This window comes from Mangifera indica, unplaced genomic scaffold (genome assembly GCF_011075055.1).
Source record: "Mangifera indica cultivar Alphonso unplaced genomic scaffold, CATAS_Mindica_2.1 Un_0141, whole genome shotgun sequence".
Lineage (NCBI taxonomy): Eukaryota > Viridiplantae > Streptophyta > Magnoliopsida > Sapindales > Anacardiaceae > Mangifera > Mangifera indica.
The window spans coordinates 16,460-31,631 of NW_025401233.1; the positions used below are offsets into that span (position 1 = coordinate 16,460).

The 15,172-nt window shown below is 36.2% G+C and overlaps 3 protein-coding genes across 3 annotated transcripts; all 3 read right to left on the reverse strand.

The window, feature by feature from the left end:
• Positions 1–42: 42 nt before the first annotated feature.
• LOC123208128 (pentatricopeptide repeat-containing protein At1g05750, chloroplastic-like) lies at positions 43–2,577 on the reverse strand. The gene has a single exon (XM_044625546.1). The coding sequence runs from the start codon at positions 1,718–1,720 to the stop codon at positions 182–184; it is 1,539 nt and encodes a 512-aa protein (XP_044481481.1). The 5' UTR covers positions 1,721–2,577; the 3' UTR covers positions 43–181.
• A 137-nt stretch (positions 2,578–2,714) lies between these two features.
• Positions 2,715–6,340, reverse strand: LOC123208127 (receptor-like kinase TMK3). Its single transcript, XM_044625545.1, has 2 exons — positions 3,735–6,340; positions 2,715–3,455 (listed from the first exon to the last, which is right to left on the reverse strand). Exons 1-2 carry the CDS (start codon positions 6,127–6,129, stop codon positions 2,947–2,949), a joined length of 2,904 nt encoding a protein of 967 aa, XP_044481480.1. The 5' UTR covers positions 6,130–6,340; the 3' UTR covers positions 2,715–2,946.
• Positions 6,341–11,807: 5,467 nt separating this feature from the next.
• On the reverse strand, positions 11,808–15,172 carry LOC123208129 (histone deacetylase 8-like). The gene is given in 4 exon segments (XM_044625547.1): positions 11,808–12,251; positions 12,253–12,339; positions 13,780–14,360; positions 14,667–15,172. Coding segments are annotated over 4 exon segments (1,134 nt in total). The 5' UTR covers positions 14,917–15,172; the 3' UTR covers positions 11,808–12,035.

Here is a 15,172-nt window from a genome sequence, read left to right on the forward strand (position 1 = left end):
TTTTAAATCACATTAAACCAAACTGTATACACCCCTTACAAATATTGGCATTTTTGGGAAATTTAATTTGTTTTAATATAATCCACAATCTTTGATGAGATAAAATTCTACTGAAATATGACTAACGAGTACAAATCCTTCAAAGGCTGAAGCTGAAGTCTAACCTCAATCTCTACCAAGTTTAATCATTTTCATATAGGTCACTAGTCACAGTTTCTGGAACATAGCCAAGCAATCTTAAATCGAAAGAAAGAAGATCCAGCATCGCATAAATATGTTCTGTTTCTACATGGGACTTATCACCAGCCACAAATTCATAGAAGCTACTCCCAATCTCAACTGAACTAATCCCTGGCTTCTTCTGTATACCAAGACTTTTCATTGTCCTCCTAATCTTGCTTGCACCATCCCATCTCCCAATTGCCGCATACATATTAGCAAGGAGCACATAATTGGAATCAACACCGGGGTCCAAGTCAACGAGGTACTTGATCGACCTCTCAGCTAAGGTAATATCTCCTAGACTGCTACATGCAGCCAGCAATGAGCTCAAAACAACTCCGTTTGGCTTCATGGGCATGTTTTCTATGACTTTCAATGCATCCTCCAGTCTCCCTGCTCGACTGTAAAGATCTACCAAGCATCCGTAATGCTCAATCCGGGGAGAGATTCTATAGGCTTTATGCATAACATCAAAATACTGGAGTCCTTTATCAATTAAACCAGCATGGCTACACGCAGTTAGTGCTCCAGTGAAACTGACTCCATCAGGATTGAATCCTTCTTTCTGCATCAAATTGAAATACTCTAAAGCTTCCTCTGCAAATCCGTTAACAGCTAATCCCACAATGATGGAGTTCCAAGACACCAACGTTCGCTTCTGCATCCCCTGAAAAACTTGACGAGCAAATTCAATACACCCACATCTAGAATACACATCAATCAACGAATTATTCACCCTGATATTGTCCTTAAAGTCTTGCTTTAGAACAAAACGATGCACCCACAAGCCTAAACCAAGCGTGCCAATGTCAGCACAGGCGGTAAGTACAGCGATAATGGCTACATAATCCAGCTCCACCCCAGATATCTGCATTTCTCGAAAGCATTCTAATGCTTCCTCAACATAACCTCCCTTAACAAACCCATTAACCATCGCAGTCCATGATACTATGTCTCTCACGGGACTTTCATCAAACACTTTAACTGCAGAGTGCATATCTCCATTCCTCATATAACCATCTATCATCGTATTCCAAGAAAAAGAATTCTTCATCTTCACTGCATCGAAAACCGCCTTAGCCAAATCCATTCTACCGAATTTCGCATACATTTCCACAAGTGCCGTTCCGACTTTCACATTATTTTTATCCAAGCCCAGTTTGCAAACAAGTCCATGTATCATAGAACCAAAAGACGAAGATTCTGATGGAAAATCAGCGCAATTTGAAATAAGGGTGACGAAAGTGATGTGATTGGGGTTGACCCCAGATAGTTTCATGCGAGAGAATTCCGAAACAGCTTGGTGTAAGTGGCCGTTCCGGCAGTGGCGCGATATGGAGGAGGTCCATTGGACTGTGGGGTCTGTGTTATTCTTGTTGGTTTGTTGGGAGCTTTGTTGTGTTTTTGTTGGGAGACAAGTTTGATTAGGAGAGGTAAAAGGGCTTTTGTGTGGAAGAAAGGGTTGGGGGTGAGTTGCTGTCAAGGCTGGGGAGTTCATTTTTCAAAATATGGTTGATAGTGTAAGGGAAGACGTTGCCTTGCTTATGTCAAGCACAATAATTTAGGTTTGACCAGTGACACCTGATATGAATGCACTGTTGGATAATGCTACTGAATGTTGTAGCAATATCAACGACACCTGAATCCAACAAATGTGCAAAATTTCCCCCGTTGCACCATTAAGGGCTCAAGTCCCCTTCCATTTGGTAAACTGATAACGACGGCACAAGCTTCTTGTAAGAGTACCTCTTATCTTCACCAAAAAAACAATAATAGGGTGTTTCCAAAAGGAGGACCCAAAATCTTTCTTGGCGTGCATGCCATAGACATGTTGCATCCTGTCAAGGTTCCAACATGTGATATACAAATAAAAACGCATGTCATGAGCCAAGTCTCGACGAGTAGCAGAAAACTCACATAACTCTTGACATGCAAATGATAACTCACATTGAGTAGATACCATTAATTCAATTCTATCACGTGATGGCTTGAAACTGTATTTGACAAGCTAGTCAACTCGAGGTACCAAAGCTTAAAGACCAAATTTACCTAATGATTTGAATGTTTGATGAGCCTTTTTCGAGAAGGTATCAGATAACAACTTAGTGAGTATTTTACTACATGGTCTCAAATAAGCCCTTAGACATCTTAGCATCCAAAAGGATGAGCCAAACATTGGAATTGGAAAATTTCTTTTCTCCTCAATGGTGCATCATTCACCTTTACCTAAAGGCTTCAAGACACCTTTAATAGTCGCATTAGATGGAATGGGTGACCTGCAAGATCACTTGGATTCATAATGACATCATGGAGCTCCAGCAAATCTCAAACCTTGCTAGATGCTACTATTTAGTAATCACATTCACAGGAGGAGCAAAGAGTTAGTCAAGAAGCCACCCATCGGTTTAGTCATCTCTTGGAAGCAATTATAAATGAAGAAAAGATTTGGTTTTGGAAACAATCAAACCAGAGAATCAATAATATGAAGTCAATGAAAGCAATTATAAATGACATTCATTCTTATAGGGCAATGAAGAACAGACCACATAAAGAATAGTACACTACACAAAATGTGAAATTGACATCTCCTGTTGAATTTAATAACCTATATGAAACACTTGACAGAACAACCGCAAAGCATAAAACAAATCTATTGACATGAATAAGGTAAGCAAATAGTTTGTCGAATGCCTGCTTCATTCGCCATTCTAGACTTACCTTTGATCATCGGCCATCCGAAGAAGTGAAGGAGTCAGCAAACCCAGCAGGCCTTGCTGGTATGCTTCCTTTGCTGTCCTCCAGACTGTTATAGCTGATTTCTTGGGTTTCAGCTTCCTGCCAAACCTTCAACATCTGGGGAAGTGGAAGACTGTAATCAATTCCAGAGTAACAATCTGATTCATCAACAGTTGGTTTCCACTTCTCAACCAGTGGGGCAAGTACATTGACTGCATGGCCCATGTCAGGCCGATGGTATGGCTCCCTTGCAGTGCAATGTCCAGCCAGTTCGGCCATGATGGCAATGCTCTCGAAGGTTTCATCATTTGCTTCCAGAGCTGGATCAATGGCAGCCATAAGTTTCTCTTTGCTTGATTTCATTCGCAAGAACCACTCTGCCAAGTATCGGCTTTCCTCTGAGCGTTCCTCATCAAGTGCTGTCAACCCTGTCAAAAGTTCCATCAACACAACTCCGTAGCTGAACACATCTACCTTTGTTGTAATCTTCCCCATCACTGAAACCAATTAATCTGATTCAGTAGGCTATACAGGTTGAACAGATTAAGATTGTGAAATGAATTCAAAGAAAATAGGAACAATCAGAGTCATCTAAAATTCTAAGAACCAATTTATCTAAACAACAAAACAGGACTAGCCAAGCCACAACCTGTCACATGCCATTTTTGTCACAACCAAAGAAAAATTTGGGAAATTCACAAGGCAAGATTATAACCAAAAGGAAAACAATCCATTATTTGGAACATAAACAAGGGCTTTGGAGGAAGAGATCTTACCTGCGTATTCAGGTGCAAGGTAACCAAATGTCCCAGCAAGCCTAGTCGCCACAGACTTCTCGCCATCTGGAGCAAGTTTCACCAAGCCAAAATCTGAAACTTTTGCCCGGAAGTCATCGTCCAAGAGAATGTTAGAAGATTTGAGATCTCGGTGTATGAATGTCTGGCGGGCAAGATTATGAAGATACTCCATTCCTCTAGCAACATCCAGCGCAATGGTAAGCCTCCTCATCCATGACAAAGGCTCCAATTTCAGGTCCTTCCAATGGAATAGATGTCTGCTTAGAGCACCATGAGGCAGGTACTCATAGACTAGAAGCCTCTCACTGCCTTCAATTGAATAACCCAGAAGAGATACCAAATGACGGTGGCGAACCTTAGAAAGAACACCTATTTCAGCCTGAAATTCGTCAACAGCTTTACTGGTCATCACCCCGGCCTCCATTCTCTTGACTGCTATTTTTGTTCCATCTTCCAATTCACCCTTATAAACAGTTCCAAATCCACCACGACCAACCTCATTTTCTTGCGCAAAATTCTTGGTCAACTTGCGGAGAACTTGAACAGAAATGACCAGATTCCCAGATTCAATCACATGTGAGTTCTCAGTTACACCACTGTTAGTACTTCCAGAACTAGTTGCAGTTTGGGTGGATAAACTTCCCATGGTGCTACTTGAAACTGCAATCTTAACCAAATTTTCAGGGTCAGATGGGTCTCTAGGGTGAACCACAATGGAAGTAGAAGCCTCCAAACCCTTCTTCTTCTTATAGCAATATATAGACACAAAAATCACCATTACAACCAGAATCACAATGGCTGCTATTCCAGCCACAATTAGCAGCTTCAATCTATTGGAACTTTGAGGTTGTGAATGTACATAGATAGAAGAACTAGATGAGTTGAAGCTTGAGTGTGTAGCTGGGGATGGTGGAGTGTTATCAGGTGTGGTTTCGGCTGATGGAGATTGTGCACTCTTGGGGGGTGGGCTACTAACAGGGAAAGGTGCACTCTTGGGCGCATTACTATGGTTGCTAGTACCGACCAAAAGAGGATTTCCCTCAATCACAAGCTTCACGCTGTCATGAAATTCAGGCAATGGAGGTCCTACATTGTTATCACTTAAATCCAAGACCCTCAAAGATTTCAATTCTGTGAAATTCTTAGGAATGGAACCATTTATTCTGTTCCTTCCAAGCCTAATTTCCATCAGTGAATCTAAATTTGCAATAGAAGGACTAAGAGTACCACTAAGATTATGTCTAGGCAAATTAATAATAGAAACCTTCGAATTAGGATTGCAAGTCAACCCCAACCATGGCCCTTCACATGGATCATTACCTGACCACTGAGAAACAAGATTTATAGGGTAATTCATACTAGCGAGAAAATCCAACAATGCATTCACATCTGGGGCACATACCACCCCAGGCTCAGATTGACAAAAGGAATTAGAATCGTAAGAAACATTACCAGCCTTAAACTTTGGTATTGGACCATTAAGCAGATTATTGTTCAACACCAAGTTATCCAGTTTCATATTGGCCAAGCTCCCGGGAATAAACCCAACAAGTTGGTTCCTATTCAGATTTAGATCTTTCAACGAAGTTAAAGCTCCAATATCCTCCGGAATAGTCCCCCTGAACTGGTTTCCATGAAGCCATAGCTGTTCCAAAGAAATCATGTTGGCAACAACATCAATTGAACCAGTCATGCCACCATCAGCTTGATCATTCAACCACAAAATCTGCATCAAAGACTGACCAAAACTCGCCGGAATTTCACCAGATAAGCTATTGTAAGACAATTTCAGGGCCACTAGAGATGGCAATGTGCCTAAAAATTCAGGCACTGGCCCAACCAAATTGCACTGTACGAAAGAAAGATTTGTTAACTGAACTGAATTTGCCAAACTATCAGGAATAGACCAACCAGTGCTCTTGTTCAAAGGATTATAATCCAAAGCCAAGACACGTAGACTGCTAAGTCCATCAAAAAAATCAGATGGAATTGTATCAAATTCATTGAAATTTAAGTAAGCAAACTCCAGTTCTGACAAGCCACTAAAGGTGGGCAATTTACCATTAAACTTGTTTCGTTGGAGGCCTATATTGTAGAGTTTTGAGAGCTGGTTGAAGTTTTGAGGCAGAGGGCCTTTGAGACCTAGATTTTGGACTTGAATTTGAGTAACTCTACCATCAGAACAAAACACATGTGGCCATGGAGGAGGGCCACAAGGATCATCCCCTTCAGCCGGCCACTTCAAGAGCTCTGGATTATCCAAACCATTCTGGAAATCATTCAGAATTTTGAAGTCATTGGGATCAGTAATACTACAACCCACATCAGCAAAACACAAAACAAGAACAATGTAGAGGCTTGTATACCACCCCATGGCAAATCTCAACTAAACCCACATGGATCTCACTAAGTAACAACAAAAATACATAAAAGCCAGATAAGATTTAAGTTTCAGCAGTTTGGGAAGAAGACAGGTGAAGTGAGATTATCAAATACTTTTATTATCCGTTTCTTATACGATATGATCTCACACAAACAACTAAAAAGAAGGGTTGCTGTTGCCTAAACTTGCCTTTCTCTAACAGTCACAGATCACTTGTTACTTTAAATTATTTATCAATTTAATCATTAATTATTCTCTGATTTTGTGGGTTAAAGTGGATTGATAATTGACAGTATTGGGCTTGACTTTTGTGGCAGCACCAGAGAGTTACAGAGACATGGTGGGGAAACAGGGAGGGTGACAAGTGGCATTTTGGCTCGGATGGATTCAAAGTTGATTGATGAATCAGATAAAGTCAGAGGGCGGTCCCTCTAGTAAATCTGGGTACTGATATGCTGATGGTGGCTTCTAGTAGAAGAAAAGCACCGCTAATTTCGGTTTTGGAAGCAATTATTCTTAGTCTGTCGATTCACATTCTATTGTTTTTCAAATTAACATTAACCTTTGAATATTTATTTACGGCCAAATTAATTACAGTAAATTTTTTGGATTTAGCTTACATCAGTTAAATTATAAATTTAATCTTAAAATATTACTGAGAAAGACTTGAATTTTTTTGTTAATGTTTGAAATCCCCTATCTCAGTTTTTATTGAACTGCAGTACTCATTTTCATTAAATTCTTCTCTGCAACTGTCTTCTATCACAGCATACAAAAAGTGATGTGAGAGTTAAGGAAGAAGCACGGTATCCCCATGAATTGTTTATTGAGTTGGCAGATGTTCTTGGATAAGGATTGATTCTAAATGTTGGGCTACCTATGCTACGTAAAAATCATTTATTCGTGCAATGATATATTTTCATTAATATCATTTAAATGCAAATTTAGGGAAATATGCCTTAAAACTTGGGGAAATTACTGGAAACGAGGAATCTTTTTCAAATTAGATCACTATTTTCAGAATCGAATCAATTATATCAAATAAGATAAATCTCAAATTTAATGATTGACCTCATAAGTACTGAACCAAATAAATTAAGAGTTTGATTTTGATATATTATCAAAAAAAATTTAAACTTATACTCTTTTATATAGGAAACTTTATATTTTATTATTTAAAGTACCTATTAAGGTCAAAAAATAAATAAAAAAAGAACTTGGGAAATTTAGTAATTTTCATACTATTTAAGGTTAATTTAGAGATTTGAGAAGAGTCTAGTTAGAATTAACAAAATTTTAACTAAAATTGACATTTTTCGAAAATTGAACAGAAGTTAGGCCGTTGGATCTAACACTTTCAAGATTCATTACAACTGAAAATAATATAAATTTAATTCAATTTTAGTTATTCAAATTCTTTAATTTAATAACTTAACAATTGCATGTTACTAAAAATTCTAAACAAATTCCTAATCGATCAAGTCTATGAAATTATATTGTTGATACGGAGAGCTTCGAGTTTGGCACAAAAGAGACAATAATAGTTATTAGAATTATAGAATAATTTTGCGTCTGTTAAAAAAAATAATGAATAGAATAACGATGGATAAATATGATTATTTGAATGAGTTCAAAAAAGAGAGATAATAACACGGTTTGACTCGTTGTTTAAGAGTTTTTATTCACGATTATTTTATAAAATTTTAAGAAAATATTCCAACAGAGTATTAATAATGTTTACGAAAGAAATGTTTTAAAGACCTCGCTTTAAGGATCTCTAGTAAGAGTTCAAAGTCAATCATTTATATATATAGGAAAACGAGCTAAGGTTACACTTATTTGTTATATTCAAATTTAAATTTAAAATTATTTTTCTATTATGTTTCATATTAATATAGGATGATTATTTGATCATAATTTGATAAGAAATTATCATTTTCTTATTTCGACAGAGATACGAAAAGAATATATTCTAGTAAGTTATTATCTTTAGATAAGATATGTCTATCTATATGTCTAAGTGTTAAGTTTGTGTTTGATTGTTGTTTATGTAACTTATCATTTTATTGATATCAATCTCTAAATTTTTGGAGTGCGATTAAAACTTTAGAAACTCTTTTATTTTTCCACGTGAATGGATAACATGTGAAGAGTCATGATTCGATGCTGAATTCCTATCCACATGTCAAGTTGAGTTGAGAATGTGCCCGATTGTTGTCTCTATAACTAATTGCTTTATTGGTTTCATTATGTAAATTTGGTCAAGAAGGGTTTTACCGTAAATCTAAAATTAAATCAAAATTAAGAAAATTAATTGAAGCAATGTCTACGAGAAACAGACGACAAAATCATTTTCAAAAGTTTCAGGCTCAACATTTGCATATAACCCATACTTTAATTTTCTTTTTGATAGAAAAGCAGGAGCGGAACTTCTTTAAAATTCACATAGAAAATAATCAATTTAGTCCCTCTAAATTCGGCTTTTTTGGGCAGCCTCAGACTTTGCTTTGGTTTCCTTTAGGCCCCTCATTCATTTAAAATTACATTTTAACCCCCCTAAATAAGTGATAAGTGCCTCCTGTATAACTTATTGTTTTTTATATCCCTGGAATTTTTAATTGTACACAATTTGTCTCCTATGAGTACCTTTCTTAAATAGTCTTACTTGCTTATACCAATAAGCTTGCTTGATCGTGGGAAATGCATAGGAGGCGTTTGCAGTTAAAAATTGATGCCGAAGGAAACATTTGGCTCCCTTTTTGTTTAAACAAATGTTCAATTCGACTTAGTGGATGAATATATATTTCCAACAAAATCCTAATCAACTTTTGAGGTTTATAATAGTATTTATAAAATTTTAGCACACAACATTTGCCACCCATTGTCTCTCGGTTAGGCTAAGTTTGAAATGAGTTTATGCAAATTTAAAATAAGTTTTGCTCAAACAAACTCAAATGCGAACATGAGAAAATCAAACACGGACCTAAATACAAGTTGAGGAATAGTAAAGAAAACGAATTCGAACAAAAACCATGTTCGACTCACGAGTCGAGCACGACTCGCATTATTAAAAAAAATTAAAAGAAACAACGTCATTTATAGGAGTCAAGCCGAACATCTCGTGCAAACTTGAGCTAAGTCCAACCTGTCCACACGAATCCAAATCAGGTGCGAATTGATCATAAACTCTTAAACCATGAAGCAAGGCAAATGTGAAGTGATGTTTCTACATACTCAGTGAACTCAAACCAAAAATGAGTCGAGTTCCTAAAAACAAGCTTCACCTTATTTGGGTTTGATTCGATTTGAATCTAATCTTATATCTTAGAATAGTTTGCATGACAAGTCCCAAAGAATAGAATTTGGGTTCAAGAATTAATTAAGCTGAATCTAGATCAGACCGGGTATCCATCTAAGCTCAACATCTCTTCAGACAAGTTCAAATGGCTTAAGGCTGAAGGAGGTCCATTTTGAAAAGCACAAGAGCATGAAGAGGGCCAATCAATGCACCCCTTTTGGCTGCAACATTATGACAGCATTGATTTTTTTACAACAAAACCTTTTTTTATCTGCACAGTTGAGGACCATCTGCAGAAAAGTGTCTACTGCTTCAATTTTACGGAGGATAATGACACCCGAGATTTGTGGGCATCTGCCTTCAGTATTCTGGAACCACTAACAGTGAACTAACTAACTATTCCACCATTAACTTCATTAAATACTAATTAAAATTGGGACAGTCTTAACTGAATTTTATGCCTTCTTCACCAACACAATCACATAACAACCTCAAGAAAATTATGCAATTATTCCTAATCACATTCTCAAGAAACTACATGATGTGCTTCTAAAGCCAATGTCGAACACATGTCAAATGATACGGGAAAAGAATCGACAACTGGCTGCACCCAAGTGACACTTTGTTATACTGAATTTAGCATAATCCTATACTTTCTTCCCTCAAATCCTCAGTCTGCTTTGACAGAAACATTGTCACTGGCTGCACTTTTCCTGCAAGCTGGATATTACATATGCCATGATTTTGAGCAAGAAAATAAAGTTCAATTCATTATTTTTCACAACTTTACAGCACATGCAAGGCAATTCCAGCTAAAAGAAGCCATAATAATACCCCGGAAACACAAAATGAGGTATGTACTTAAAATAAGTGCACAACATAATAGTGTTAATTACTAAGAAGTCTGAACTTAATGTGTTCTACTTCCGCATGACAGGCATTTTTATTAGCAACAAAGAATCTAAACTTTTTATGTTGAACATTCATACATGAATAACCTTCATTGCAGTAAACAGAGAGAATTTGTTAGGAGATTGCATATTGACTGACATTCTAATTTCTGATGGCTGGTGAAAAGAAGAAATCATTCAAGCATCGGCCTCTACATCATCCATTAACTATCATAACAATAAATAATGCAAACTGATGGAAAAAGATGAAATGAAGAAAATATAAACCCTTAAACATTATCAAAAGCATACAAGCATGCACCTTTTTCTCTGTCCTATCTTTTGACCATGTCAAAATATACCTTTCTCAAAGGACCATACTAGACTTAGTAATACATCATTATTACAAGAATGAACAATAATGCTAACCTTTTAAGGAATGGCACAATTCCAGGAATGAGATATGAACAGTTGATCATCTTTCAGTAATTGGTACCTAAATTTAGAACTTTCAATCACTACTTCACACTGCTCCAAATGCAGAAAGAGAAAGCTTCTAACCATCTTCCATCCTGGTGGAAACAGGCTAAAGTGGGTTGCAACTATCCAAAAATTTCTTAATTGAGATGATGAAGATATCCTATAGCCCTAAACAAACCATAGGATTAATAATACCAGTTTAAAGTTTTCTCCTTAGAACCTAACAACAAAAACCATTTGTAAAAACTCTTTGAACAAGAATGACATGAACTTCTGTGCTCATTTAGATCAACAGATAACCTAACACCTACAAGGTTGCTTGGTTTTTAAAGTCATATATATCAATTCCTATCATATATTAAGTATATGTGATGATGAATGTAACTACTTTCAGTTGAACCTATACCAAGTATCTAATTGGACGATTTCAGGTAATTTTCTGTCACAACTCAAAAGATCATATTAACAAAATGATTGAACTTTTTGACACAAATTAGCTTGATGTATAGATCATTATCTAAAATATTATTGCCTTTCCAGTAGTGTCTTTCAGTTGATAAGTGGCAGTATCACTAGCATGGGAATAATATTGCATAAATATACAAGGTGAAGAATGCCAAGAATTTTACAAAGAACCATACCTACAACTTGAAAACAGAAGCATTAAAGAAATATTGCCATGTCAACTGGTCTTATATATTTGACTGTTTGAACCTTTTAAAGCTCTGGCAAGATTCTAACTTGAATTGTTGTAGAACCAATATTATAAAATGTTATGTGTAAAAATCCACCATTTTTTTTTAAAATATAAGAGAAAAAAGACTAAAGGCCTGTTTTTTTCATCTGCAACACCCTCCTCAATACTAATCTCAAAGCCCCAAATGCATGTGGAAAACAAATCATAAAAAGAAAAATGATTTCTGTGTATGGCAGTAATCTTACTAACAACAGTAAACTAAATAAAATAAGATTCCTAAAGGTAACTCAGTCAGAAAAGAAAATAAAGTAAGATTTCTACAAGAATTTATGATTCAAGATCTCTTAGCAAATTTGTCCAACATCAACTTCCATAAATAAGCTTTTCTAGCAACTTCCGCAAAAACAAGAAAACAAAGCAGTAAAGTAACATTCCCTATCAATTTTAAATCAATTGTCTATTGTAAGAAGTATTAACCTATTCATCAATAGAAAATTACAAACTTCCAATGAGCTGCAGAAATTTCCTCCAATCAAGTTCCCTTCAAAAATGGTATGACATCTTTTTGGTACTGTTTAATGGATTCGATAACTTTTACAGAAAAAGCTTCATCCTCAGGGTAATATGCAATGGGATCAGGCAACAGAGGAAGTGGAAGGTCAAGCACACCTTCAAGTGTTGCATGAAGACAATAGGCTGAGTAAGTAACATGATATCCACCTTCTTGCACAATAAGGAGCCGACCACCCACTGTGCCTAGTTGCTAGGTTATGAACTATCTTTCCAATCTCTCTATAACCATCCATTGTCAAGCATTGCCTTCCATTTGGATCAAACTACAGCAAAAGGAGCATTACTCTTTAAGAAATTACAACTTTGATCAACACTAAAGGTACATTTGTAATCAATATATAACAAGATGTATAGTATCTATCAAAAGGAAAGCTAATTGCATTTCTTGGATTATATTTTCCAGCTAGTAATCATATTAAGACATTTCAAGTAGATTATAAGATATATTAAGGGGTTTATATATATATTTTTTATTGTTAAATGAAAGCTATTCCACAGCATTTGCAGTAGAGTATTATTTGTTTCTCAGCTTTTCGGGGGAGAAAAAATAAATTTTTAGTTTAATACCAAACCTAATTCTTTATCATTAATTTATAATCACTTAGCTATGCTGATTTCTTGAAAGGCCTTAAAAGTAACAAATTTTAACTGGAAGACTTTATTTGTTTGGAATATTAAATAATGACAATTCTCCCTTCTGAAAGAATGACTAATTTGAGCATGGATCATAATTAAACATTTGCAACATCAGATCATAGAATTCAAAGAATTCATTGAATTATTTTAAATAGAAATTTCGCATAGACGCATTCATTATTCATATGGAACTCTATCATATACTTCTAAGCATTTCTATTAACAGATGTTATAACAAATTTGATGCCCAGCCTGTCTGGATGCATTAATTAAACAATTATTGAATGCATTAGTAAATAAATATATGTTTAATTATATATGTCAATATTTTGTTAAATTGTTGCATAATACTTAGGTCTAACTTACCTGAGCACAATTACTTCAGATATCCCGTATTGAAATTATTACAATTATTGCCATCACACATTTATTCAATGAGACAGATATGTTTTTATGCAAATTTAAATGAATTGCATATAAACCGGAGAACATCCGGCAAGTACCAGAGCATGGTTAAATTACAATATGTGTACATGGCTTCAATTCTACCTAGATTGTAATATTCAAAAACCATCTATTCATGAAAACCCAACACTTAGTCTCCTTTGATTGTTAATCGCACTTATCTAATGATATTTAACACTTGCATTCCATTCAGCTTTCAAAGATAGAGAAAAAAAAAACAAATAAATAAAGAAGGAAAAAGACAGAGGAAAACTCCGATTTTCAATCACGACTCTTGCAAATTTTATGGATAAACAGGTAGAAAAAAGATTTTGTTTGGGTGCATCGCAGCCATTTCATTAACAAACAAGGAGGCTATGCAAATGTAATTTAGTAAGTTTGGCAGTTCTTCAATACTCCCCAGTATGTTATAAAAAATCTTTTTTTTTTCTTTTGTGACATGCTGCTGCTTTATTATTTCAGATTCCCTTTCAAAAGTTTGTCATTATTGACCTCCATGTATCATTCTTCAAGTCATTTCAAGGGATAGATCTACAATAATAAACTAGAAATAAAATAATAATAATAAAGTCAAAAGTTTATATGATGAACAAAGAACTTACAGCACTTGAATCCTGGCCAACAACCAAAACTAGCATATCAGGCTCAAACTTCTGAATAGCTGGGACAACTAACTCGGTCATGGCATATGCATATCCCCTGTCCCCTGTCCCATTCGGTAGAGGTATATTTAAATTATAGCCAAACCCTTCACCTTCACCAAGCTCATCAATAGATCCATTCTGTGGATGAGAAGGACCCCAAGAGCCATGATTCATATGAAGGGAGATTGTAAGAACTTCATTAGATTGATAAAACCCCTCAGCCGTCCCATTTCCATAATGAACATCAATGTCTATAACAACCACTTTTGCACACCCAGAATCTAAAGCCAACTGTACTGCTAAACCAGCATTATTGAGAAAGCAGTATCCATCAGCTTGAGTAGGCTGAGCATGATGGCCGGGAGGCCTCACCAATGCATAAGCAATTTTTCCATGCCCATCAAGGATATGCTTCATTGCTGATAACGTAGTACCTGCAGCAAGAAGGGCAGCATCCCATGAGCCAGGGTTCAGGAAAGTTCCAGTACAGACCGCCTTCCCACCAGCTTTATCTGCCTCAATTAGTTCATCTATGTATTCTGAAAAAAAAAAAAAAGGACAGTTACACCATAGTACATCATCCTTCATTGTATAGGAATAAATTTTCACAAAGAATAATGTAGAAGTTGAAAAAACGGGGAAATGCTTCCAATTGTTAATTCCTACCCCATTAAAGTATCACAAATTTGCAACTTTTTCCTAAAGAAATTAAACATGACCCTTCAATTTGTTATTGATGGTTTAATATAGCCTTCAAAAACAAGACAATTACTCAGGGCCAATTAATTACACTTCGTAAATCCCATTTAAAAAAAAAAACATTGAAAATTGAGCAAAAGAGGAACCCTGGGTGTGAAAAGAAAGCAATTCAGAGGAGAGAGCAGGTCGTCCAGAGTGCCAAGAGATGAAAGGAGATATGGGTCCTCTTTGGAGAATAGACAACATGTTCTTGACTCTGTCCGAGTTCTCCGGGTGTTTTTCTAAAACGTCAAGAAAACCAGGGTCCATTCCAGTGTCGAATACGCCTTTTCCAGTGTCGTGGCTCATCATTCCATCGTGCCAAAATACATCTATGCAATTAGCTGAGGCAGCCATTGTTGGGGTAGATTTCAGGGGTAACGGATGTCACCCACAGTAATGGTACTGCAAATAACCAGAAAATTTGCTGGTAACGTTACGCCCACAAGACTGAGCGCCTTCCAGTAAAGGGTAGCTATGTTTGAGGGGGAACTAATTGTGTCGACACTACCGTTGGATCTAGAATCTAAATGCGGTGGATCCCCTAGATTCTCATAGTAAAATTGTCGGGTACACTTGATTGTTTTGACACTAAGGTTCGGTCTAGAATCAA